The sequence below is a fragment of the Furipterus horrens genome, unplaced genomic scaffold (genome assembly GCF_987537825.1).
Source record: "Furipterus horrens unplaced genomic scaffold, mFurHor1.1.pri manual_scaffold_10, whole genome shotgun sequence".
NCBI lineage: Eukaryota > Metazoa > Chordata > Mammalia > Chiroptera > Furipteridae > Furipterus > Furipterus horrens.
Genome location: NW_028327180.1, coordinates 76,551,870 through 76,576,926, shown reverse-complemented (window position 1 = coordinate 76,576,926; position 25,057 = coordinate 76,551,870). Strand labels below are relative to the sequence as shown.

Genomic DNA, 25,057 nt, shown 5'->3' with positions numbered 1-25,057 from the left:
GTTCCGGCTTTGCCAGAATTGGGGTTGGCTGGCTGGGTCCATATCCTTTCTCCAAAAGCTAATCTGTGCAACAGAAGCAAAGGAAGAGCTGTCCTTAAGAGACAGCGCTAGTCTCTCTACTTCCTCCTTGAATGTCACTCAAAGCACTGCCGATGTGGGAAGCACAGGGACAGTCTCTGCCCCATGACTGACACTTCAAGACCCAGACAAGTGACACCGGGCCCTGGAAAATTAAATCTAACTCCCAGCAAACTCAGCTACAGACCCCTGCCGTCCTTGGGTGAAAGACTGCTGACGTGAGGTGGGCACACAGTGGGAGCAAAGGCACTGGGCTGGGAGGGGAGAAGCCCAGGTTCTACCCCAGCTCCACCCCAGGCGAGACTCCATCTCTCAGCGGGTCTCCAGTTTCCTCTTGTGGAAAATGAGGACTGAACAAGGATCACTGGTGATCCAACTCTTTCCCTACCGATGCCATCTAACATAACCAAGCATAAAAACGGAATCACTCTGGCGACCCCACCCTCTCGGCCCTCGCTGGTCCTCATGGGGAAATCTGAGGCCCCCCAGGGGAACATAGTGGGTCCCTCAACATAGCATGGGAGAAGGGAAGTGAGATCTTTCCTAGCTGCTGTCCTACAACTGCAAAACTTCACCTCAGCAATGAGGGAGCTCTTAATCCTTCCTCCAGATGGAGCAAGGTCCAGCAGAAGTGGTCAGTCTCTGCAAGAGGGAGGGGGGCGGGGGCAGGGTGGGGGCGACAGGTGCAGGTCTGGAAGGACAGAAGGGTTGGTTAGTTTGAAATGTATCTTAGAGACTCTAATTGGGAGAAACCTCTGTTTTCTCCTTAGCTGTTCAATCACTGCAAAGAAATCAGGAAACTCCTCACACTCCCCAGTGAGGTGAGGAGGGAAGAAAGCGCAACAGCAATACCCAGGGCTAGAGCTCATGTGAGAGGAAATGACTCCCTGGGCTGCCTGCTGGGTACCCGAAAATACTGAGAGAAACTGGGAGGGCTCTTCCCTGGAAGACTGTGAGGCAAAGCACAGACACCCAGGCTTAACGCTAGGTTTCAACTTCTCTCCCTCTTTCTCATAATTTTTTTGACAATCATTATTCCATATTCTAGAGGCTGGACTGGTATCATAGAGATAAGAGAGATAAAGCAATTAAGTAACTTGTCCAAAGCCGTGAGGTAATTTACAGATATGAGAGGAAATCCTCAGAGATATTAAAAGATACCCATGTCTCAGGGGCGCTCAAAGGAGAGGTGCCAAAAAAGAACAAGGAACAGACTGACAGTGACCAGAGGGGCGGGGGAGAATGCGGGAAAGAAGGGGAAGAATCTAGTCAAGGAATTAGTAAAACTGACCATGGCCATGGACAACGGGGTGGGGATTGACTGCGGGAGGGGGGAGGGGGGCAGGGCAAGGGAGAGCAATGGGGGAAAAATGGGACAACTGTAACAGGACAAGTAAAAAAATTAATTTAAAAAAAAAAAAAGAACAAAGAAAAGAAAAAAGTCAACCACTTGATTTTGACTTCCCAAAAGTGCTCTTGAAACTTAAAGCCGAGACAAGACTTCTGATTTGCAAGAGTTGGGTATGTTGTCATTCAAAAGGCCAAAGGCTGGAAGAAGCAGAGCACTTTCCAAGATCCAAAAGGAATGAGTTAGACCCTGACCCCTCACACACATCCAACACACATCCATTGTTGATCAAAGCTGGGACTCCAAGAAGTGACACTTTGGGAAGAAGAACAGGTGGAGGCAGGTGAGTCCCTAGGAAAGGCCCTGTTTACCGCAGTTCTCCTGTCTGCAACCCACCTCCAGGTCCCCGGCAGGGAGGAGGTGCTTGTGAAACCGCAGACAGGTGCAGGGCCCCAGCAGCAAAGACGACCTGCATTTTGCTGCCAATAGGAAATCCAATTTGAGGCAAGCCTTGTCAGACTATCCTCCACAAAGGATAGAAAAGGCCGCCCAGCAGAGCCACGGAGAAAGCGCCTGGGATGGCAGCCTCACCAGCCTTTCCTAACCTCGAGTTTTCTGTGGTGGTGAAGGGGACCCGAGAGAGGCTGTGTGAAGACTAGTACTCCCAGAAGAGTAGGGTACAGAAGAAGAGGACTCAGTGTGAGTTTAACAGACATGTGAGCAGATGCCACGATGGGATCCCAAGGTCTCTCGCTGGATGCGATGAAGAGAACTCTGAGGGCCCGCTAACTGGAGACGGTAAGAACTCCAGGGCCAGCCAGGCAACACCAGGAGCCACCTCCACCAGCTCATGAGCCCCAACCCGACCCTTACTTTCTAGAATTTTGATACAATCCTGAATTGACAGAACTGACCTAGAAGTGATTACACTGATGCCTTCATTACCAAATGGAACCAAGGCCCAAGACTGAAGATTGAAAAAAAAAAAAGTTAATAGCAATAACAATGCCACATTTTGACACACTGGCACCTGTGAGACTATGAAACGCCATTTCTGCTAGAGGCACAGAAACAAGATTGTCCCTGACACAGCCCAGAGCCATGTGTGTGCCACCCAGGGAGAGCCTACCCACCACGGCCTGCAGCCCGGGCAGGGAGAGCCGACAGGGAAGGGGTGGGCTGCGCGGTCCCTCCTCCTCCTCCCTCACAGCTAAGCTGCCAAAAGAAATCCGCCTTCCATTTCACCTCTGACCTCTCCCTCTCACCCTGTGGTCCTCTTGCTCCCAGGTGCCACCAGCTCAGCTTAGTGCTCACTGACTGTCACAAACCATCGTGAGAGCAGCGTGGAAAGAGGGGTCAAATCGAAGGAAAAGGTCGGCCTTCCCCTGATTCATTTGGTCCAGGTAAAGTGTTATTTATTTAATCATTTCACATAATGACCCCAGGGATTTATCAATGCCCTCACTACCCACAGTATGGAAGCACTGATCAAATCCATGTTAAAACATTAAGCATTTTACCCTGATAGGGGATTATACTCTCCTGCATTACGATTTTGTTGGATGTGTGATAAATTAACTATAGCCGTTTAGTCTTATCAACAGGTAGTTTCTGCTTCCCCCTCAAGCTTATATAAAAACTTTGCTCTAAGTCATAGCCCAGAAATTAAATCTTTAACCAAGAAGGGCAGCCTCCGAGCCTCATGGGAAGAACTGTACCAAGTTTGATCGGTGCTTCATGTTAACAGACTCATTGATGCAGGCTTCTAAGGTGGTATTTCTTAGACACATGCCAGATGGAATTAGAGACTGAGCGTGGAGTTCCCGGACTCTTTCCAGAGGGAAGTGACTTCATAAAAGCTAACTGATGACCCAAGAGCCACAGGAACAAAAAATAACTATATAGGATTGAAGGACTGATGAGGGAAATATAATGTTGATGATTTGTGTTGGAACAGTGTTGGTATCATTTATATTATCCTCGTTTCTGATAGGTATATGACGAAGTCCTTTTTCTTTCTTCCTGATCTAGCTCACTGTTAACTTAGTAGGCTATGTTTTTACAAACATTCTGAAATGAAACACTTTTAAATGGTACTCTTGCTCCATCCCGAGTTCTCAGAATTTAGGAACAGCAGTTTTCTGAGTCTCTACTTTTGATGGCAATGTAATTACTCACATTGGCTCAATAAAAATTTGTTCCAATTTTTACCAAATTCAACAAATAGACGTGCAGTCAAGGCCATGACCAGAGTGCCATATTTGAGAGTGACTCTCGCTTAATCAGGCATGACAAGGCCACCATTAAGAAATAAGGGCTGTACTTCATTCAGAGAACCACAAAGCCCTCCCAGAAAACTGGTCTGCTCCCTCAGCACGGCAAGTCAGGCAAGCTCAGCAGAGCCGGTGGTCCTTGAGGAGCGATGCACGCACCTCACTGATAGGTCATGCAGCCCACTGATGGTACTGCGGGCACAATGGTGGGCGTGAGCTCCTCGGTTTGGTTTCCACACCTCAGAACAGAAGAGTAAACACAAGCAATAAACACTATACTCAGAATAACAGAGGCTTTTGAATCTTCCTAAGAAGATTCTTAACAATTCTCCAGGTAGGAGTTAGTGGTCTGAACTCTGCATTTGTTTAACACCGTGGGTTTTAGGTATTCTGTCCATACCACAAGGAGGAGTATGTATATTAATTAGTGTTTCTTACCGCAGTTGCGTAAATGAATCAGCCCACAATGCAATGAGATAAGCTTTCTGGCAATCAGGAGTAAGTAACCTACAGAGACTATTTGTGACCACAGTGCTGGTGACTTACAATGCCCCTCCCCATTCTGAGTTAAACCTCCCACAGAGCACTAACACAACATTTCTCTAGCCCCCACCGTGAACAAAGTTAGACTTGAACATCAGCTATGTGCCCTGGAAAGGACAATATGACATAATGACTAAACACTCACAACCTGTTCATCCTCCTCCGTTACAAACAGAAGGCACTTTAGAAGACACATGCATGCGTGTGCACACACATGCGCACATACACACAGGGCCATGTAACGTTTACCATGGACTAGTCAGCTATAACTGAGAAAGCCCAGATCCACAGAAGGCAGCCTTCTATCCTGGGTCTCATTAAGAAAGCCTCAAAAGGAGCTGAGACCAGTGGGACCATTACTCTCTCCACCACAAAAACAGCCAAACAAGCCCAACCTTCCTGCCCCTCCCGGCCATGGAGGAGAATCAGCTGCCCCCATGAGGGTGTTCTCCTTTCATGTGCCCCCTGGCTCTGCTGCCTTCCAAGCAGAATGCATTAATAGGGAAATACTCTGGGGGAAATACTCTCCACCTTCATGACATCTCTGCAGTCTCTGTTTTGAAATTTGGCCTTGAGAAGTTCAAAGGCTTTAGATATCAGAGTTCAAGGAAGACCAAGATATACCCCAGGGCAGGCCCTAGTCTTAGATGCTGGAAAACCTGCCCTTCCTGCACCATAGCCAATTTGACCTCTCAACAAACTCAGTGCATATCTTGGACTAACAGAATTAATTGCCAAGACTCTGCTCTTCTTTTTCTTTTCTGTGGTAGCTGAAAGAAGTGCAGGTGCAGAGTCCCTGAACAATCTGCGGTGCTGGCCAGAGAAGCCCCTCTCCCTGCCTGGGCTACAGCGGCTCTGATCAACGCCACGTTGCTGGCAGCTGGGCAGCGCTTGGCCAGACCAGCCCGCCCTGACCGCCCGGCCCTCCATCAGGAGTTCCCCTGCGATGCCCACTCACCATTCTTCTCTGCCTTGTGTTTCGGTGGCTCAGGCTCTGGGAGACACGGGCAGGGCCCATCACAGAGGGTGGTGAGGCTCTTGCTGGTAGAACAAGCATGGAACTCCATCTTGCACTGCAAAGGAGAGACAGAACAGGCCTTAGGGATGCAGCCAAGCAGACGCCCACATGGCTCCCGTAGGAAATAGCTAGCGCCTCTGTGACCACAGTACGGGGCACAGGTGCACAGGCGCAAAGATAGAGGAAGGTGTCCATCTCAGCGAAAGGTCCGAATGACAGCACCTACGTGAGAAATGCTTTTCCGAAAGCATAGTATAACACCTAAAAATACCGCAGAAGCACCTTAATGAATGGTAAACTTAACTGTAACTGTTAATAAAAGTATTGGGATCCAATAAAACAACATATTGGAATCCCATAGGCTCTACAAAGACACCCCTCCCATCGCCCACCCTGCACAGCCCAGCAGAGTCTGCTTCTGGCTTCCTAGTCCTGTGAGGGAAGCTCTGCCCACAGAGCACTCCTGGTCCCCCTCAGCTGCCCCACGCTTTTCCTGGGGAGGCGAGTGTCTAGTTAACTATTTAGTAACTATCTGTCTAGTTGAGATGGTATGTGTGAGGCCAAGTGCTTCCCCTTGGGAACAAAGAAGTCAATGCTTTTGTTTCAACCGTCCAGAAGCTAAGATCATACAGTCTTTCTCTGCGGAGGTCGCCTGCGGTCGCCCAACTAGCCTGTGACTGGTGCAAATACGCACCTGATTCTCAGATTCATGATCGAAGCCCCGAAGCCATGTATCCACCTGCCAGCTCTTTCTCAGTAACAATGGTAGTATTTTGGCCACTTTCTGCCACTTCTTTACTCACAAGTCTCAACTGATTCAGAGCACAAGCAGGAGAGAAGGATGTTATTCACAGGGGCAAAAGACCACCACAACTAACAGTCTTATTATTCTCATGTTATAGAATAACAAAGTGAGGCTCACAGAGGTTAAGTAATGGAAGACCTGGATACTCAAAAGGGTTGGAGGCAGGATTCACACCCCACCTGACTCCAGAGCTCAGCACCTAATGGGCCCACACGACTGTCTGTCATGTGATGGACTCAAGAGAACAGAGAGCACGCACGGTACTCTTTTGCTATTGGCCTGGATCTGCGCTGTGTGAGAGTTCACCCCTTCGTTACTGTAAAATTCCCAAGATCAAGGCCTGTGTTTAATCAGTCTTCTGCAAAAGCCTGTGGGTTCGGGACCATGTCTGTGTGTGGTTGGAGGTTCAAAGGAAGAGGAGACAGGCAAATCTCACCCCCTGTGCCGCAGTTCTTATCAGGGACCATAGGGAATCTTTTCAAAAAAAGAAAAGAAGAGCTACAGCCTTGTCCTTGGAACACACTAAAGTGCATCTTTGGAAAAGGCCAGCAGAATTCGCGGAACAGCCCACAGCGGTGCAGATGAGCACTGGCTCATCATGAGAGGACCAACTATTGAGTCCCCATGCGAGTCACAAAGCAAGGGGCAGAGTGCTTTCTGCCTGGCTCTAAGTGTCCTGCAGTCACTCCAGTGTTCCTCCAACCGTCACCCACACCACCACTGCCGACCCCTGCGGACAGAGAGCAGCAGGCAGGCCTGCAGGGTGCTTGCTGCTGGCTTCCTCTTCATGCAAAACTCCTGCTGTACACACCTGCTAGGTGTCTAGTACGTGCATAGTGTGGTAGCAGGAGGTGTGGGAAGCCACGGCCCAGGCCTCGCACATCAACAACTTCGTGATGAAGCAAAAACACTGTGTTTTTCTGAAACCACATGGACGTGACAGTTGGATGAGGCAGGTTGTATGTCTATGTGGGGATGCAGCAAAAAAGAGACACGTAGGTATGGGCATCCCACAGACCGTCAGAGGGACAGAAGATAAGCCGAGAGGACTCCAGAAACAGCGGGGGAGCCTCCACTGTATGCTTCACTGCAGACAGCGCAGCATGTGTCTCTGCGCCCAGGGTGGGGTAAAGACACTGTGCCCGGCCCCACCTCCTCCTTCTGCCCTGGGCTGGCTCTCTGCAATAATCCTCAGGTTTAGATCAGCAGTCCTCAAACTATTTTGTCAATAGCATCCCTAAACTGATTTAGGGGAAACTGTGCATTTTTTATAAAAATTTATTTTATATAGTCAAATTTATTATGTTTACTTACCATAAAGCCTTATCATACTGTTACTATAACTGCCTGCTTCTCTCTGTGATAGATTGTAATGCTCTCCCCAGACATTCTCTGGCCTCCCTGAAAGAGGGGTCTCCACTTGGCTCCCTGCCCTGTGTCTTACAGCACAGCACTGCCCGTGGGAAAGGGGACTTCCCCTCCCCTGTACCATCCACCCTGGCCAGTGGACTGTCAATAGGGGTGGACAAACCAGGTGTGAGCCAACATTTTAAGAACCAGTGCTTGGTTTCATTGCCTCTCTTGCTCTTCTCTCTGCTGTGAAAATGCCTGTGCCAGAGTAAGGGCTGCTTCTGTCTGAGACCCAGAAGGCAGAGGACACAGACCAAGCTGAAGCTAACCCACAGCTAACAAACAACACAAACAAGGACTTCATGTGTGCTCCTGTAGGCCACTGGTGTTTGGGATCATTGGTTAACCACAGTATAATTTAGCAAAAGCAGATTCAAACAACTGACCTCCTCCTGGATCATGAAGTACTTAAAAACTGGAAAAGGTCTTAGTCACTGTCTCACCCCTGACATGACAGGACATCAGTCCTATACCCCCAGCACACAGTAGGTGTTCGGGATGTAGCCGCTGAATTATAAGAGACAGACTGAAAGGCGACAACGTTCCTTCCACTGCTCTAAACTGCTGTTCTGGGGCCGGGAGCTGCCCGCCTGGCTGTGCAGAGAGTGCAGGCACTGGAGCCCAGCATTCAAGGTGCTCCTGATGGACCCTCCTGGGCCACACCATCCCCTGAGCCACTTCCGGTGAGCCTCACAGCACTTTGTCCCTCTGCTCCCCTGCTCACCCTAGTCTGTCCCTGAAGGCAGAGTCTGGTCCATCTGCTTCCTCTATGCCCTCGACAGCTGGGGAGCCTCACCTGGGGCCCCTGGGGACTGTCACTGTAGTAACGCGGTGTCCTTGGCTGGCCCCTGTGTCCCCTCTTCTGTACAGCTGCTGGCGCAACCTGTGGAGGCAGCTGGGTCTCCTTGCCAACCCAGGAAGGTGCCACCAGAGAAAATAAGATTTCCCTGCACTAGTTAAAATCCATGTTTCAAGGGCACAGATTTGCTTTTTATCTTCTAAAACAATATATGGCATTTAAATGGGGCTCAAAGGGCTGTAACTTCATTTTTTATAAAGCTCAAAACATGCTATGTGGAGGAGATACATGTATATGTGGTAAAAGCTACTTTAAAGGGGGGCTGGTGGTGATGAATACCTTTAAGACAGGGGTTCCCTACAGAAAGGAGACGGGAAGAAGGCTTCAGCCCACAGAACCACCGTGACACTGGGAATGGTCTGTTTCACAAGTTGGGTGTTGGATTCCAAGGCTTTTGTTTTGCTACTGACATAAATAACACATACATGTGGCCCTGGCCAGGTGGCTCAGTTAGTTGGAGCATCACCCCATACAACAAAAGATTGTGGGTTCAATTCCTCGTCAGGGCACATATTTAGGCTGTGGGTTCAATCCCCAGTCAGGGTGCATATGGGAGGCAACAGATTGATGTTCCCCTCTCTCTTCCTCTCTCCCTCCCTCCCTAAAATCAATAAACATATCCTCAGGTGAAGATAAAAAATAATAATACATATATATATATATATATGTGTATGTATCAAATACTTTATGATGAAACATTAAAAAAAGCTTTGACATCAACTGTCAAAGTGATGACCGCGCTACAACCACACCTCGGGACGCTGGTGAGGAATAGGCGAGAGCCAGCGAGGGCGCCTCTGGAAGGGCAGAGGGCGCACAGCTCTGCAGCTGCACTGTTGCTGGCAGAGGCTTCCTGAGGTCCTGCTACGTAGATGTTGCGTGCGTGTCCCTTCCCACAGCATTCCCCCAGCCTGTGAATCACCCACCCAAACTCTTACCCCATCGTCTCTCCCCCGGGGTCTTAATCGGGAAGAACAGACATAGAAGCCAAAAGGTGCTCAATGCCCCGGCTTTACCCAGAGGGGCCATGTGACTCTCAGCACAGGGCTTCTTGCTGGGTAGAGCTGTGCAGCATGATGGGGACCTTCACACTAAGTAGCAGCTTCTCCCACCCCCCAGGGAACAGAGGCCCGAGAGAGCCCTGGCCTCTTACCCATGAATCCCAAGGCTGGGTTTTGCCTAGTATGCCCTGGCTACATACACACAGATTCTCACAGGGCTACCACAGGGAACAGGAGCCAAGAGGAAAAGGGGTGGCCCATGTGACTCTTCCAGGGCGGGGGTTCTGCCCTCGTTGGGAATGCGTACCTGACCCTAAAGGTGCTGGGCTCCCACATCAGGACATACGCAGCCCTCCTCAGGAAGGGGCAGTGGGGAGCAGAGAGTGAGAAAATGAAAGAATTCCCCTAGAGCAGCGGTCTCCAACGTTTCTGGCACCAAAACCAGGGACCAGTTCTGTGGAAGACAATTTTTCCCACAGATGAGGGTTGGGGGATGGTTTCAGGATGATTCAAATGCATTACATTCAAGCTCACCTCCTGCTGTGTGACCTGGTTCCTACAGGCCACGGACCGGTACTGGTCTGAGGCCCGGAGGTTGGGGACCCCTGCCCTAGAGGACGTGAGGATGGAGAAATAAGTGTTCCCCCCAATTCCACAGGGCCACCATTGGCTCCCTCCCCACTTCAGGACCAAATGACAAGGGTTCAGAATCCCCAGCCTCGCCCTCCCCACCACAGTGTGCTCAAAGCAGGAGTAAAATATGGCAAAATCACAGTTGGTGATTTCTCTGCGAAAGGACTTGCTCAGATAGCACTTGTCCGCTGCCTCTGTCTGCCCTGCAGGCACGCGGATCCAGGCAGCCTGCGGGGCCCTGCGCAGCCCTGCTGACCTGTGCCCCAACACTGTCTGCAGAGCTCCAAGTGAGGCTGGTGGGTTGGGCATTGCGAGCCTACCTCCTAGAGTCCGCAGCCTGAAGGTGGAAAGGCAAAAAACAAACTACAAAATGACATTCTTGGGAACTGATGAGGGGCACCCAGAAGTCCTCACTTTTAAGAAAAAACAAACAAACTTGGAGGATGTAAAAAAAGAGGAAGAAAGAGGTATAAATGTATTTTTGGGGTCTGGAGTGGAGAGCCAATTACACAAGGCTCACAGGTAGCCAAAGCTAAAGGCACAGCCTGGGGCTACTCAGTGGAAGGGGAAAGAGACTCAGGGTGATGAATGCACAGTCCCATCAGCAGGCCTCTGCTGCCTGTCACGGGGAGCCCTTTGGCCACTGTCAGAAGTGGGTCTAAGCAGAGAGGAACCATTCTTCGTCTGGCCTCCACTCTCCCTCCAGAGGCAAAGGCTTTGCACCTTGCATTAAGAGTTAAATTACAAGTCTCATAAGAGATATTTTGAAGTCCTAACCCCCAGAATTTCAAGATGTGGATTTAGAAACAGGGTCTTTACAGAGATAATGAAGTTTCAGTGAGCTCATTGGGGCGGGTCCTAATCCAGTAAGGTGTGCTTGTAAGCCAGGAAAACTTGGTCATGGAGACAGACACGTGATGCTGTGCAGAGACAACGGGAGAATTTTCTGGACATGCCTGAGGCTGCCAGAAGCTACCAGAGGCATGAGACAGGCCCTCCCTCACAGCCTCAGAGGTGCCCACCCTGCGCACACCTTGATTTCAGACTTCCACCTCCGGACTCTGTTGTTTACAAGCCCCAGTTTGTGTGGTACCTTGTTATAGCAGTCCCAGGAAACTAATACAACTTCCGTCCAGATTTTTAAAGAGAGAGGTTCTTGTCTTCCTTAGGTTTATAGAGCACAGATCTTTGTGCCAAGATGTCTCAGTTCCCCTGGAAAGAAAGTCAAGATCACAAACAGCAGCACCCAGGCAGATGGGCATGAAGAACTTGACCAGACTATCAGCTGTGCCTCACACCCAGAAAGGAGGAAAGGTGAAAAAGTCAAGCCTTTATATTGGCCTTATGATAAAGAAGCTAAATAAGTAGCCATAACTATTTAAAAGAGGAGAGTTGAGAAAAATGGAAATTAGTTAATGACTTTAAAGAATTGTACTGGAACCCATTTCATTGCAATGCAAATGTAAATATAAATACAAAGCCCTGAAGCTTCTAGGTTCCCTTGACCTGCTGCAAGAGAAATGCCTTTCCCAGTCATCACAGAGGCAGACAAGCTGGGGAGAGCCAGAGATTTCACAAATGGGAAGAAATGTTCAAAATGTTGACCTACTTCAAAATCAATGTGCCAGCAGGTTTCCCAACCAACCTCCCTTCCGTTTTGCATAGCACACCAACACGTTGGAACGAGTGAGCGCTCACCTGCAGACGGCCAGTACATCTCTCTCTTCTGTGATTTGTAAAGCAAAACTAATCGCCTCTGTCTGGTTCACTGCCCACGCAGGCCTCTGAGCACAGGTTCCCACCCCTCCACACTCTTCACTTCGCCCCGCATGCTTTGGGTCTTATTTTTAACATTTTATTTAAATTGCTTTCTCCACTAGTTTTCATCAATCTATCATCTATTTTTAAACCAAACTGTTGACAGTGCACAGTTGACAACTGTGTTCACAGTTGATGAATTCTGATTTGTTTTTATTCCCCTAAAATCATGTCAAAGAAGGGGGAGGGGTAATCTCACAGCTCTGGACGTCACATGAGTGGCTGCTGACCGCACACATTGCCCCTGGTAGACGGAAGAGCAGCTCTCCGTCTCCGCCCAGGGCCCGAGTGTCTCACTGGTCACCAGCAAGGAGCTGTGAGGAGAAAGACTTTGGTCTCATTCAGAGCTTTACCAAAACATGTGTGAGCGCATGCATGTACGTGCATGTGTGTGTGTTTGTACAGTATTCCTTCTTTATTTATCGAGCACCGACTACAGGCCAGGCCTATTCTAAAGCTATATAAACCAACACCAGGACCAAGGCCCTATCCTCATGAAGGTTACATGGCTGATGGCAATGAGTTGCTGCAGACAAACCCACAGGGGCACAAGACGCAGAGAAGGATGGGGTGGAAATGGTATATTATATGCACAACCAGGAAATCTTCTAGTAAGATGACATCTGAGAGAACAGAACAAAGGGAGTCAAGTAGCCATCTGGGGTAGGGGTACCTGACCGCACCTAAGAAACAGCAAGGAAGCCAGTGCGGCTGCACAGCAGCGAGCAGTGGGCAGAGTGGAGGGGCATCCACCGCACGGAGCTACTGATGGCCAGCCGGCCCAGGGAGTGTGTGTGACTCAGGGCTCAGACTTCGTCCCCGCCCCCCTCCCTCTCACACACACAAGAGTTCCAAAGAATGTAGAACCTTAAATTGTAAAACCAAGTTGTTAAAGGTATAAAAAAAGGAAAACCTCTTCTTTACAGGAGAACACTAGCTGCATAAATTGAGAAGGAACGCTACAATTAGAAAATCATCATTCTGCAACTCCCCACGTAATAATCAAGTCAGGAAAGGCTCGTTTGTTTCTTACTAAGAACACTGAGTGCAAGTTATTGGGGAACAGGACATTAACACAGTCTGCAAGTGCCACCCCACAGAATACCTAGTTATTGAAAGAGGAAAACGAACATTTGCAAAAATCCATGTGCGGCAGTTACCCCTCAACGAAGGGACTGAGGGACCAATTCAGTGCCTCTGCAGTGGCACCACCTGGTGTGCCCCTTCTGACACGCTACAAAAGGAAGCACAGAGTAGCGCCTATAGGACACTGGGGTCAAAAGTGTTTAACCTGGATCTGTTATTCACTAGGAAAAGATATCCAAAATTGAAGACAGTTTATAAGAAAACTGCCTGAACACTCAAAAAAATAACAACAGTCATTGTTCTGGATTGAATAAATTAAGGAAACAAATGCAATAAGTGAGACTTGATTAAATCTTGAAAAATAATACTTATACAAAGCCATGAGAGACATTCTGGGAAAACTGTTGTGATTTTTTAACAAGGACTGTATATTAGGTGATACTGAATTATTGTTCTGGTAGGTGGGTAATACCTACCAGGATTGTACATAGGAGAATGCCTGTTTGCTTTTCTTAGGAGGAAGGTGTCCCAATGTCTGCAAGTTATTTCTAAATGATTCAGAGGGAAAGGTGTTTATGTGCATTCAGAGAGAGAGAGAGAGAGAGAGAGAGAGAGAGAGAGAGAGAGAGAGAGCAAACATAGCAAAATGTTAAGAACTGCCAAATCTCAGTGATGGGTAAACAAGTATATATTCTCTAAATGCTTCCATATGTTTAATAATTATTAAACCAATAGCTAGGGGAAAATAAATGTACCTTGCTTTTTCCAGTGGTGCTAGGAGATCCCTTCCCAGAAACGAGTCCTATTGGCTCCCCAGAACTGTCCCTCTAGTGCCCCGGCCGCGCTACCTGCTGCAGTGACCTCTTCTCCTGTGCCTCCCGCGAGGGTCTTGTTGACACGGGTCTGTAGGACCTGGCCCAGGACTGTACACAGAAGACCCTCAGCAAGAATTGAGGGGTTTCCAGAAGCACAGATTCTTTTCATGGATGTCAGCCAGAAACACAGCCCGTGGGACTGCATTTCAGATCTTGCAAAGACACTTTCCTGTCGCTTGTGGGGAAACTGAGGCTGGAAGAAGACAGTCATTCTCTTAAGTAACCTCCTGACCTTGTTTATCTTGTCAACGATGTAGCAAACCCTTTTTCAGTGAATGAGGAGGCAAATTCCAGTCCAGTTCACATATGATTTGTCACAGGTTGGCTTTCAGAGGCAAGGAGGCTGAATGAACTTTCTCTAACTTATATAACAAAACGGAAGTCCTGCTCATGAAATACCAAAGGGAAGGGGCCAGGCTCCATGTGAGGGGAGCCTAAGACAAAGACATCGTCTCTCCTAAGGCTGGAGGAGTTCATGTGACAAGTGACAACTCAGAGCCAATCCCTGCAGCCTCCATGCCAGGCGCCCAACAGTGACAGACCTCAGACAGGAGGGCCACCTGAGGGGTGCCTGCCCCACCATGCCTCCCTGCAGCTCACCTCCCCTGCTCCCAGTCCCTGGGCCATGCTTGATGCTCAAGCACACAGCTGGGGCTTCCTTGCCTGGCCACCACCTTCTCACCTCTGGGACTTTGTCCTGGGGTCCGCTCTGCCTGGGATCCTTTTAAGGCTGGATAATATTTCGAAATTTCAAATTTCTGTGGAATATTTTTTCTCTATCTGGAATTTGGAGGAACAGCGCAGATGAGGAGGGACTGGCTTTCTCTTGGGGAGATGGCAGACCCACAGACCCATGCAGGAAGGACTGCCAGGTATTCATCAGGAAAGGCAGGACCATGCACAGCCTCACCAAGCATGGCCTGGAAGCAGCAGAGCCCCAGCCCCAAAGGGACTCCACCCTGAAGGCAGGGACACCTAAATGCCCCTCACTGCTCCCCCTCATCTTCTTCAGGCCTTTGCACCAATGTCACCTGCTCATTGAAGACTTCTCTCTTTTACCCCTTTTAAAATCATATCTGGCACACCTGGTCCTTTTACACTATCTTTTTAAATATGAATCCTACCATCTAATATACTGTATACATTTTTTTATCTGCTGTTTTCTATTTGTCTAGAACGTGAGTTCCATGAGAACAGGAATCTTTGTTTTGTTCACAGCTTTGTCCAAAGTGCCTGGCCCTTAGCGGTGCTCAATAAAAATACGTTGAGTAAAGGAACGAGTGAACAAAAGCAATGGCCTGTGTGCAGAGGTGAAGAATCCTCACCCTAGTGTCTAAGTATGAATAAGAGCTAAGACCCTGGACAGGACCCCCCAAAAGGCAAAACTCACAAGATTATGGAGGAGGTTGAGTTTCCTCCCAGCACTACAGGAAAGGGGCTCCAATTGGAAAGAAAACTGATTTACATCACAATGAAGAGGTATGCCACTTCAAGGATGCCTGAGAAAGAGAACAGGAGATTCAGACCTTTCCTCTTCCTTGCCTGGCTGGGTCTGCCTCCAGGCAGGCCTCCTGGGTTTCCCACCTCTGTGCCAGTGCCACTCTCTCACTACACTCACCATATTGCACCGCTTGCCTGTTTATACACCTGCCTCTTGAAGAAAATACGCATCTTTGTCTAGATCCTAGTGAAGGGCCCAAAATTCTGCCACCTTGAAGCTGCTTTTTGGGATATTGATTTTAAGTTGTTTAATAAGAAACAAAAGACTCAGAAAGAATCTTTGATACTCCCCCTCTTTTCTTCCCAAGAGATTCAAACAGAGAAACCTGCTTCAGGAAGGAGATCTTAGGATGCGGCCTTAGCCTAATTTGAATTAGGTATGGTCCATGAGAGTAGACAGCGCCTGTGTTCCACTGTTTCTGAGTCACCTAGCAAGGGTTTTTCTGCCATGTGTCTTCTGCTCTTCCTCAACTACCTGTAAATCGCCCATTCTCACTTCTGAAATCTAATACCCCATTTCTGGTGCCCCCCTTTCTCCACTGCCCAGAGTTGGCTTATATACCCAATGTTGCATCACTGTCTTTGGATTTTTCATGAATTTATCATGTCTATGTGAATTCCCCATGTATATGTATTACACTTACATTTTCTCCTGTTAATGTGGATATTAGCCCAGTCACAATGTAGAAGGTGGGAGGCAAGTATTATTAATATTTTTTTAGTCTCCACACTAGCACACAGAAAGTACTTAAAATGTGGGTTTTCTTATGGGCTATAGGTTATACAAGCTACACAACACTACGTGAGAGCTGGCGTTGGAATTGGTGGGTTCATTGTGTAGCTTAAGAAGCCGAAACCTCCCTGAAGAAAGCAAGGGACTGCCTCAAGGACGCAAGGCCAGGAAATGACAGGTTTCACTTTGAATGCAAATTATTCAGCCTCTCCCTAGTCCACTGCTGTGCTTGGTGACTCACAGACTCTGCAACAGCGAGGGGCCTGGCCAAACCTCTTCAGGACAGCTGCCTGGGGAGGGGGAAGAGAGGGAGGGGAGTGACCCCAGAGCTGGGAGATGCAGAACAGGAGGGAGGCCCCTGCTGGAGGCTGCCCCACACTGAGCTACAGCCAGGGAATGGGGCCGGCTGACTGTTTCTCACATGATGACAAATGAAACCCTTGCACTAGTGATAATGATGTTATTCAAAAGCACTTCAATTGTTGCAGTTTGCGAAGACCGCTTCCAGAAGTCGAGCTGATTACAACAGACCAGGCTGAGACGGTGTGGGCACCGTCCCTTTGTGCTTCGGATGGCACCCAGCCTTAGCGCTCTGGAGGCGGAAGGGCCTGCAGCTACTCCTGGCAAAGAGAATAACTGTCAAGTACCATCATGGGGCTCTCCTGAGCAAAGCATTTGCAGAAGCTGACAGTCCCAAGTAGTCCCGCCAGGGCCTCAAGAAAGAGCAGCAGGCGTCTGAGCTTGACTCTGCCCCTTCAGAGAGTGAACCGGATGCTGTCCACGCACACAGCGCCCAGACAGAAGCCCCACACTGCCAGAGTGGGTAGACAGGGCTTGGTGAAATTACTTAATCAATCATCATCCCAGTAACTCCACTCCATTTTACAAATGAGAACAAGGGGAAGGAAGGAACACAGGAAGACAGAAGGGAGAAGAGAAAGCAGTAGAGACCGGGCAGAGGGAGAGAGGGAAGGAAAGGAGAAGAATACAAGGGAGAGAGTGAGGATGTGCTGCAAATGTAAGAAAAGGCAGAAACCCTCCAGGAGGTGGGAGCGGCAGAGGGGGGGGGGGAGGGAGTGTCCTCCTCAGTCTCTCGTCCAGCCTGGCTGTGTGGGCTCAAACAGCTCAAGGAGAAAGGAAGCAAATGCTCCAAGGTGCTGGCACCTGCAGGAAATAAAAAGGTCTCTGCGACGATCCATGCTGGTGGGATGCCTCTCTCTACAGCTGTCCCTGCTTCCTTGGACGGCCCCACCCACAAGCAGCCGCCTCCCCCAAGCCGTCTGCCCACAGAGCTGGGGCAGTTTCTGTTGCAGACAGGATGCTCAGGAGGTGGCAGGCAAGCAGAGGGGGCCCCTGATTTCCATCCTGACTCTCACCTCTCCAGCTGTGATGATGGAAGGGGAGAGGCTTTCTGCCCAGACTCTGTCTGCCTCCCTCTCAAACCTGGGAGGCATCAGACCCACTGGGCTCCACTGCTCACTAGAGGTGAGAATCTGAGCAATTTGCATAGCCTGCCCAATCCTTATCGCTGAACAAAGATAATCCCCCTCCTGCAGCAGACAGGAGGACAGAATGGGTAAGGCAGAGACCCCTGGAGCCTGGCGGCGGCTCCTGCCACCTGGTAGACAAGGCAGCTTAGTTCCTCCCTCTCGTCCTCCCAACACTGCCTTCTTCCTCCAACAGCTCTCCACACCTGAACAAGCTCTGCAAAAGGTAAATTTGTGTGAGATACATCACCCCAGTTTACACCCACCCATCCTAGTTCCCTTCACCTTCAGTAAAGTCTCCAAGCCCAGCAGACAAGACCCCTGGTAATCCAGGGCCCGCAGGTCCCTCCGCCCTCAGTCCTTCGCTTCTCTCCCAAACACAGGCCTAGTCTGCTCCAGAGCCCAGACCTCCAGGCAATGACACACCCTCCACCCTGGCCACCTCCTTCTTGACACCTTGCTCTGTCTGCGGCCCCCCAGAGAGCCTGTGGTAGGTGGCCCCCAGGGCTCCCACCCTGTGCCCACCTTAACCCTATACTTGCCTTCTATTGCAATGACTGCTTTCTTGCCTGTCTCTCCCATGAGCTCTGTAAACACAATGTTTTAATCCCCTTGTTTAGCCCCAATGCCAGGCAAAGCATCTAAACAGAGGAGAGACTAAATAAACACTGGTGGCCAGACAGATGCTTGGGTAGACATGATCCCACCTATCTCCTGTCTGTGGAGCAAGTCCCCGTGGCTCCGGGTCCTCAGCTCCAGTCAGCTGGCCCAATGAAGTCATCACCCACCACACAACTCCAGGCCTTGATGTCCCCTGGCCCAGAGAATGGCATCTGGGTGCACTGTCCCCCAGATGTTCCCCGGTGTGAGCCCCCTGCTTTGGGGAAGTTGGACCAAAGGTCCCCAAGTGCAGCCACTTGCCTCACTGCCCAGATCAAAGCTCAAGTCCTTGTCTTGGAGGCCTGTCACCTCAGGCCCTGACTGCGCTTCTCCAGCGACATCGCCCCAATCCTTCCACCAGGGTTCTCCACCCCCCACGCTGTCCTTGCTTCATTCTGAAGCTCCTGTCACCTGAAAGCCTTTCTGTTGTCCTGTCCCAGCCTCCCCAGTCAGGCCGTGTCCTAGGGGAGGGTACTCCCTGATGACTGCTGCTCCTGGAGACCGCCCTGGCCCCAGACACATGTCCACCCTGCACCTGTCAACCTCCACCGCCCTGTGCCCTCGCCTCCTGCTTCCTCTTGTCCCCTGGTGTGAAGATTCACAAAAGAGCTGCTGGACTCCGGGGCTTTTGTGTGATACATCTGCAGAATAAAACTGAAACATTAGGCATATTTGTATCCTCCACAGTGCTGGTAGAAATGGCTTATAAAGTCTTAATAATATATATAATTAATTATATATATGTACGTGTTCGCTACAATTAGTCATTGTGGCACGAAGCCCTGAGTTGAAAGCTTTACCTGTATCTTCTCCGTTAATTTTCATCAAGGCCTCTACACCGTGAGAACTGTTGTAACAGCCACCTCACGTATGAAGAAGCTCAGACTCAGCAACTGTGTCTGCCGGTGAAAGCCAGCTCTAAGATGCAGAGCCAGGATTCAAACCCAGGCTATCTGACCCTGAAGCCTGTGTTTTTTAGAGGTCAAGTTCCAAGTTCAGATAGTGGTCCTCCCAGTCAGCCCACGGTACCTGCAGGAACTGCTCTTAAATAAAGAAAGCCAAGTCACGAACACTGGTGGGGGGAGGGGATTCTCTGTGAACTGTACGAAGGTCACATGGATCTGGGAAGGTGGAGAGGTGCTGTCCCTCCCAGGTGTCCAGCAGGGCTGCTATTATGTGCCCACTGGAACAAGGGCTCCATGAGGGCAGGGGTCTTGATCATTTCATTCACAGATGCGCTCAGGTACCTAGAACAGTGCCCAGCACACAGCAGGTGCCCATATTTGTTCAGTGAAAGAATATATAAATGAGATAGAAAACAAGGCCCCATAAGCACTGCCAGACCTACCACCAAAGAAAGAATGAGTTTCTTGGAGAAATAAGGGAGAAGACTCCAGACAGCTTAAGTGGGTACAGCAGAGAGAGCATGTCACAGCCACCGAAGGCAGGGGTGGGAGGACTTGCTACTGACGAACAGGAAGGCCAGAGCAAACGGAAGTCTACGTTAGATCCATCACCTCTGCAAAGCAGCCTCGCAAAGGCCTCTTCTGTGACTTCAAACTAATTTTCTCCTGGTTCTGACCTCCTGTGAATTCACGTAGACTTCCCAGGCACTTTATCATTCAGAGCTCAGACGGTGGTGAAGCCACAGCTCTGTCCTGACCCTCTCGGCAGGTGGGCTTCCACACACCTGTGCCAGCGCACCTCTGTGGGGCGTGCTGGGGCGCCCCCCTCATGCTGTCTGCACCCCTCTGCCATCATGGCCAGGCCGCCGAGACAGGCTCCTGACTCCTGTGCGCTGAAGCGGTGACCTCTCTGGGAGTGCTGGCACAGAGGGCCCCTTGGCTCATAGATACAGAGACCCCACAGACAGGAAGAGAGAAATGCAGATGGAGAGAGGAGCGGTAGATTTCCAGAGTGACGGAATCTATGTTGGTCCCTAGCAGGCCCTGACATTCTGAAAAACGAGAAAACAGATGCCAACTAAGCAACTCCACCAACTCTTTTCCAAAGCTAAAACCTTGCAAGGTCAAAAAAAAAAAAAAAAAAAAAAAAAAAAAAAGCCATTACCATCTCACCAGGCCAGAAACGAGATAACCATTTCCGGCTGTTCCGCCCAACTTCCTCCTCTCTCCCCTCCACTGGCTGTAGAAAACAACCCTTTCTGTATCAGCTTGCATATGTTCACAAGAGCCAACAAAACCCAAGCCATAGAGAAAGATGACCAAAAATGCGAAGGGAGATGTTTGACCAAACGCAACGAGATCAAGGTGATGTTTTAAAAATGAAAAGGTACCTTGAACTTTGAATTCCTGCCTGATTTTACTACTTAGAGATGAAAGAGCCTGGAGAGCTCAGCGGAAAAGCCACATAACTCCAAGGGGACGTTCCTTGCCTGGCTTCACCTCTGAAAAATACATGTAACTAACAAAACGCCCTTCCGAGATTCCATTCTCTGCTGGGGCTGAGTTGTGAAACTGGTGAGGGCTGGACAAAGTCTTGTCATTTGTCCTTCCTTTTGATTACACTGTTTCCCCCCAAACAGGTCTCATCTCATTTCTCCTAAAGCCTGATGAATGTGAGACAGCCAGGCCAGGTTCCCCTCAAGGCTGACCTTGGCCATTCTGCCCCACGAAGCAAATATGAGTACATGGTTCTCCTGCTCATCATGGCCAGAAATGTCTAAGTCTTGTCATTCACGGGAACTCCCAGTCCTTGTGTACCTTGTCCTGAGGCCAAAACTAGAACCCCAATGACCCTGAACCTTCCATGACATGACACAGGCAAACTTACAAGGCTTGTGAGGTTCAGCATCTGATGTCAGGATGCAGGCACCTGGGTAACTTATCTGCATGATCTGAAATCAAGTCAGTGCTGGGGGCAAAGGGAGCACTTGCAAAAGATATATCCAGCACTTGGCAGAAAGCTCTGTCTTTTAATGAGATGCCAAATCCCACCCCCCGGGTGAGCAGGGATGGTTATGTAGATAGATTGAAGGGATCAGCATTGGCATGGGTCCAGAGGAGAGGGACAAGAATAGGACCCAGTTACAAGAAGGCAGGCATTTGGAGACAAGAAGCCACCAGAAGGCCATGTGAAGACTGCAGAGTACGATGAGGTTAGGTGAGGATGCAGGACAATTATCTGGGTCCTGAGGAGATGGGACAAAAGAGAAGCTGTTGGTTGGTGCAGGTTTTCAGAGTCAATTAGCCTTCAGTTTCCACCCTGGCTGCGTGTCCTTTGGGTGTGGAATGGGGCCAGGAAGGCCCCAGAGCCTGGGCCAGGCCTCCATCTACAAAGGTCTGAGCAAAGCGGTGCAGCTTCAAAGATCCAAGAGCTCATTACCCATTCAGTCCTCAGATCCAAGCTTCACACAAGCCTTTCCTTCCTCTGATTTCAAAGTTGGAAAGTTCAAATTAGTCTCCCCTTACCCCTACCAAGCTTCTACTTGCATATTTTGATGTCTATCCGGAACCTGTGTTAATCAGGCCAAAATTCATTAACGGAGGCCAGCTGTGATCTCCAGGAAGCAAGCCGCTCCCCATCTAATATAATTTGTGTTGCATACAGCTGAGCGATTTTTCAAACACTGCAACGCTGAACTCTGGAGGGACCGCCATGAGCGCATCGGTACGGCTCGTGTCTCACAGTGCCTGGTGCCGTGTGTGCTCCCTCCTGAGTCAGGGCCTTCCGCGCTGCACAGTAATGACGAGCATGCGTGTTGTGGCACTCCTCATCATGCCACTGCCACAGATAATTAAGCTCATCCATTATCACCTTCTCCGTGCTGCATTAGGACAATGGCACTTGCGAAGCTCACTTGGGAGCCAATACATCAGCCACTCGGGTCCTCGGAAACAGTCCTGCTGACTTCCCAGAAGGCAGAGTAGTTAGAGCAGAAGCTCCAGAGTCATCTGACCTGGGCGCGAATCTGCCCTGGCTCTCCACTTCCTGGCTATGAGAAAAGTTACTAACCCTCCTATGCCTTAGTTTCCTAATCTGCAAAATGGGGTAAAATAATAACACCTACCTCAGTTGTACTCCATTTATTCAACTCATTTGTTGAGCACCTACTATGTGCCTGGCAGTGTTCTAGTTACTGGGGATATAGTGGTCAACAGAACAGGCAAGGCTTACATTCTAGAGAAGGAAGCCAGATGCAGGCAGACCTCATTTTATTGTACTTCATGTTATTGTGCTTCACAATTTTTCTTTAAAGCAAATTAAGGCAAGATCTTCCACCAGCAGAGAGATAACGGCTTGCTTCTTTGTGATACTCGCTTTGCTTTGGTGGTCTGGAACACAACCCGCAGTATCTCTGAGGTATGCCTGGACTAGAACAAAATCAGTACGACACAGACCAGTGTCATATAAAGCATGTGGGACAATGCCAGACACTGAGCAGGGACCGTGTGAGTTCTGGGACACCCAGGACACCTTTGGGACACTCATCTCCCTGCCCACACCCTCCCATGCAGGGGATGGGGATGGGGATGAGGATGAAGGAGGACATTTCTTCAGCCTTGCAGTTGGGGACACTTGCTGGGCTTGTCTCCCTCCAGTGTGGCAGGAGCAAACAACGGTGCAATAACAATCCTCCCGGGGTCAGAAGTGAGGCAGCGTCATGGAGAGGGAAGGATGTGGAGGCAGATGAACCCGGACTCACATCCCAACTATTTCCCTTCACCCTCTGAGGCTTGGTTCTACATCTATAAAATGGGGGTGACAGCGGCCCCTGCATCACTGAGTTGTGATGACTTGCCAGGGTGATGGTCTGGCTCAGCCCAGTGCCCAGCATGGGGTAGGCGTTCATTCCCCCTGCCAAGCTCCTCACCCCATGCGGGCTCAGGAAGCCGCAGCTGCTGTGATGCCTTCATTCCACTTCTGAGACTGTGCCCAGTATGTCTGGGCCATAGAGAAAGGAGACACGGCAATTTAAACTTAAGGCCACGCCAAACCACAGCTTTGAGGCACTTGAGAAGAGCAGGAGAGTGACATTTCCTGAAGCAGAAACTCAGCTGTGCTGACATGAGCCCACTCGCTGTCAGTTAGAGACGGGCCCTCCCTCCTGACTGTCCTGCACCAGGAGGAAGCAGGAGGCTACTGACAGAGAGGGCTGGGAGGAGAAGGTTTTGGAGCAAGAGGTCAGTGCCCTGCTGAACGCTCCGAGCAGTTCTGCTCTCTACACCGGGGAGGAAGACCCTTGCCACTCACAGGGGAATGAAGAAAGGTAAAGCCAGGTGCACACTCGTACAAAAGAAAATGGCCAGCTCCACTCCTGTGCAACCAATACCACAGTGAATGCCTGGTGACCATGACAATGACAACTGATGAGGACAATAACTACTGAGAGCAGAGCTTTGCATCCATTAGCTCATTTGATCCTCACAATAAAGAAGAATATTTGACAATCAGACGGGTGGAAAATTGCACCTCGCCATTGTGTGACCCAACATAAAACCCTGCCCCTCCTGCTCCCACAAGGCAGCACCATTCAGGGTGGGGGGGCGGGACTTCACGGTCGGACCTCAGCTGGGTCCCAGTGCTGCCACATACTGGTTCAGTGTAGTTATAATACCCTCTTCCAGGGCTGTTAATTTTTTTTTTTTATCCTTATCCGAGGACATTTTTTCATTGCTTGTAGAGAGGAGGGGAGAGAGAGAAACACTGATTGGTTGCCTCTTGTATACTCTTGGACCAGGGATCATATGCACCCTGACTGGGAATAGAACCCAAAACCTTTTGGTTACCAGACGATGCTCCAACCAATTGAGCCATGGTGGCCAGGGCTCAGGGCTGTTGAATTGAGGGCACATGAAATTAAAAATGCTCATCAAGTGTTTAGCACAAAGACTTGCCATCTGGTCCTCCTCCCCTTTCCTCACTACGAAGGGCCCTGCATCTTCCTGTCCCACTCCCTGCATTGTCAGCCTGTTGCCTGACAGCTGCTGGCACCTGAGCTCTGCTAAGGGCCCAGAGAACTTCCGCCTGGACTCCCTAGCTCCTTCTGTCTGCTCCTCCTGCCATCTCTCTCCCCCACCCACACTCCACCCAGCCCCAAGTTTTCTTTGTTAGGGATGAAATAAGCCACCCCAAAGGTTACAAGATGCCAAGGGCTCATGCTCCCCTGCCAGCCCCATCCTAGGTGCAGATTCTGAGCAAGGACAGTCATAGCGCCTCTGCCATCACTAGCTTCATTTGATGGATGAAGAAACTGAGACTCAGAGAAATCACATGATTTGCCCAGGGTCACCAGGATGATACACAGTGGAGCCTAGACTGGACTAATGTTTTCTGGGTCCTAACCAAATGTCCCTGTTATGTAACAAGCTGTCACTTCCCCCGCTGCTGGGGAAGTCTTTGTGGCTAGTTGCTGAAATGAACTGAATCAATACAATAAGGAGGCACCAGAAAAAGCTTCCTAGAGAGAAAGACGAAGGGAGCAGGGCACAGCCTGTCTTTCTTTAGCTCTCAACTGATCAACTGCAGCAAACCAGAGGGCACAGGCCACTGAGTGGCCTCCCTTCTTCACTGAAGGTGAAGGCCATGTCTGCAGGATGCAGTAGAAAGGGCTGAAGGAGGGAGCTCTCCACCCCTTGGACCTCTGCTCTTCCCAAGAGGCCCCTGCAGGTCTGGACCTGAGCCCCAGGTGCAAGAACGCAGACAAGCCACCTCTCTTCTCTGGAAAATGGGAATACTATCACTGACTCCACCAGGCTGTGTACTAAGTGGCAGAGGTAAAGCTCTTGGTGTACTGCAGCGCTCCAACAGTAGCTATTTCATATTTATTATTGTCATTATCAATACAAGGGACCTAAAAGGTAATGTAAAAGAAAAACTGAATTTATAAAAAAGGAAAAGGTATAAAGCTAAAAAAAGCAAAGTTATAAGTCAGTAATACAGATATTTTTTTTTATATACTTAAAATTT

The 25,057-nt window shown here is 49.6% G+C and overlaps 1 protein-coding gene across 1 annotated transcript in view; it reads right to left on the bottom strand.

Moving 5' to 3' along the window:
* The window catches only part of SPOCK1 (SPARC (osteonectin), cwcv and kazal like domains proteoglycan 1), a 488,267-nt gene that overhangs the window by 88,254 nt on the left and 374,956 nt on the right, over positions 1 to 25,057 (bottom strand). The window contains exon 6 of the mRNA XM_090288283.1: positions 5,201 to 5,315. Within this exon, the coding sequence (XP_090144409.1) occupies positions 5,201 to 5,315 (115 nt within the window). The remainder of the gene's footprint in view (positions 1 to 5,200; positions 5,316 to 25,057) is intronic.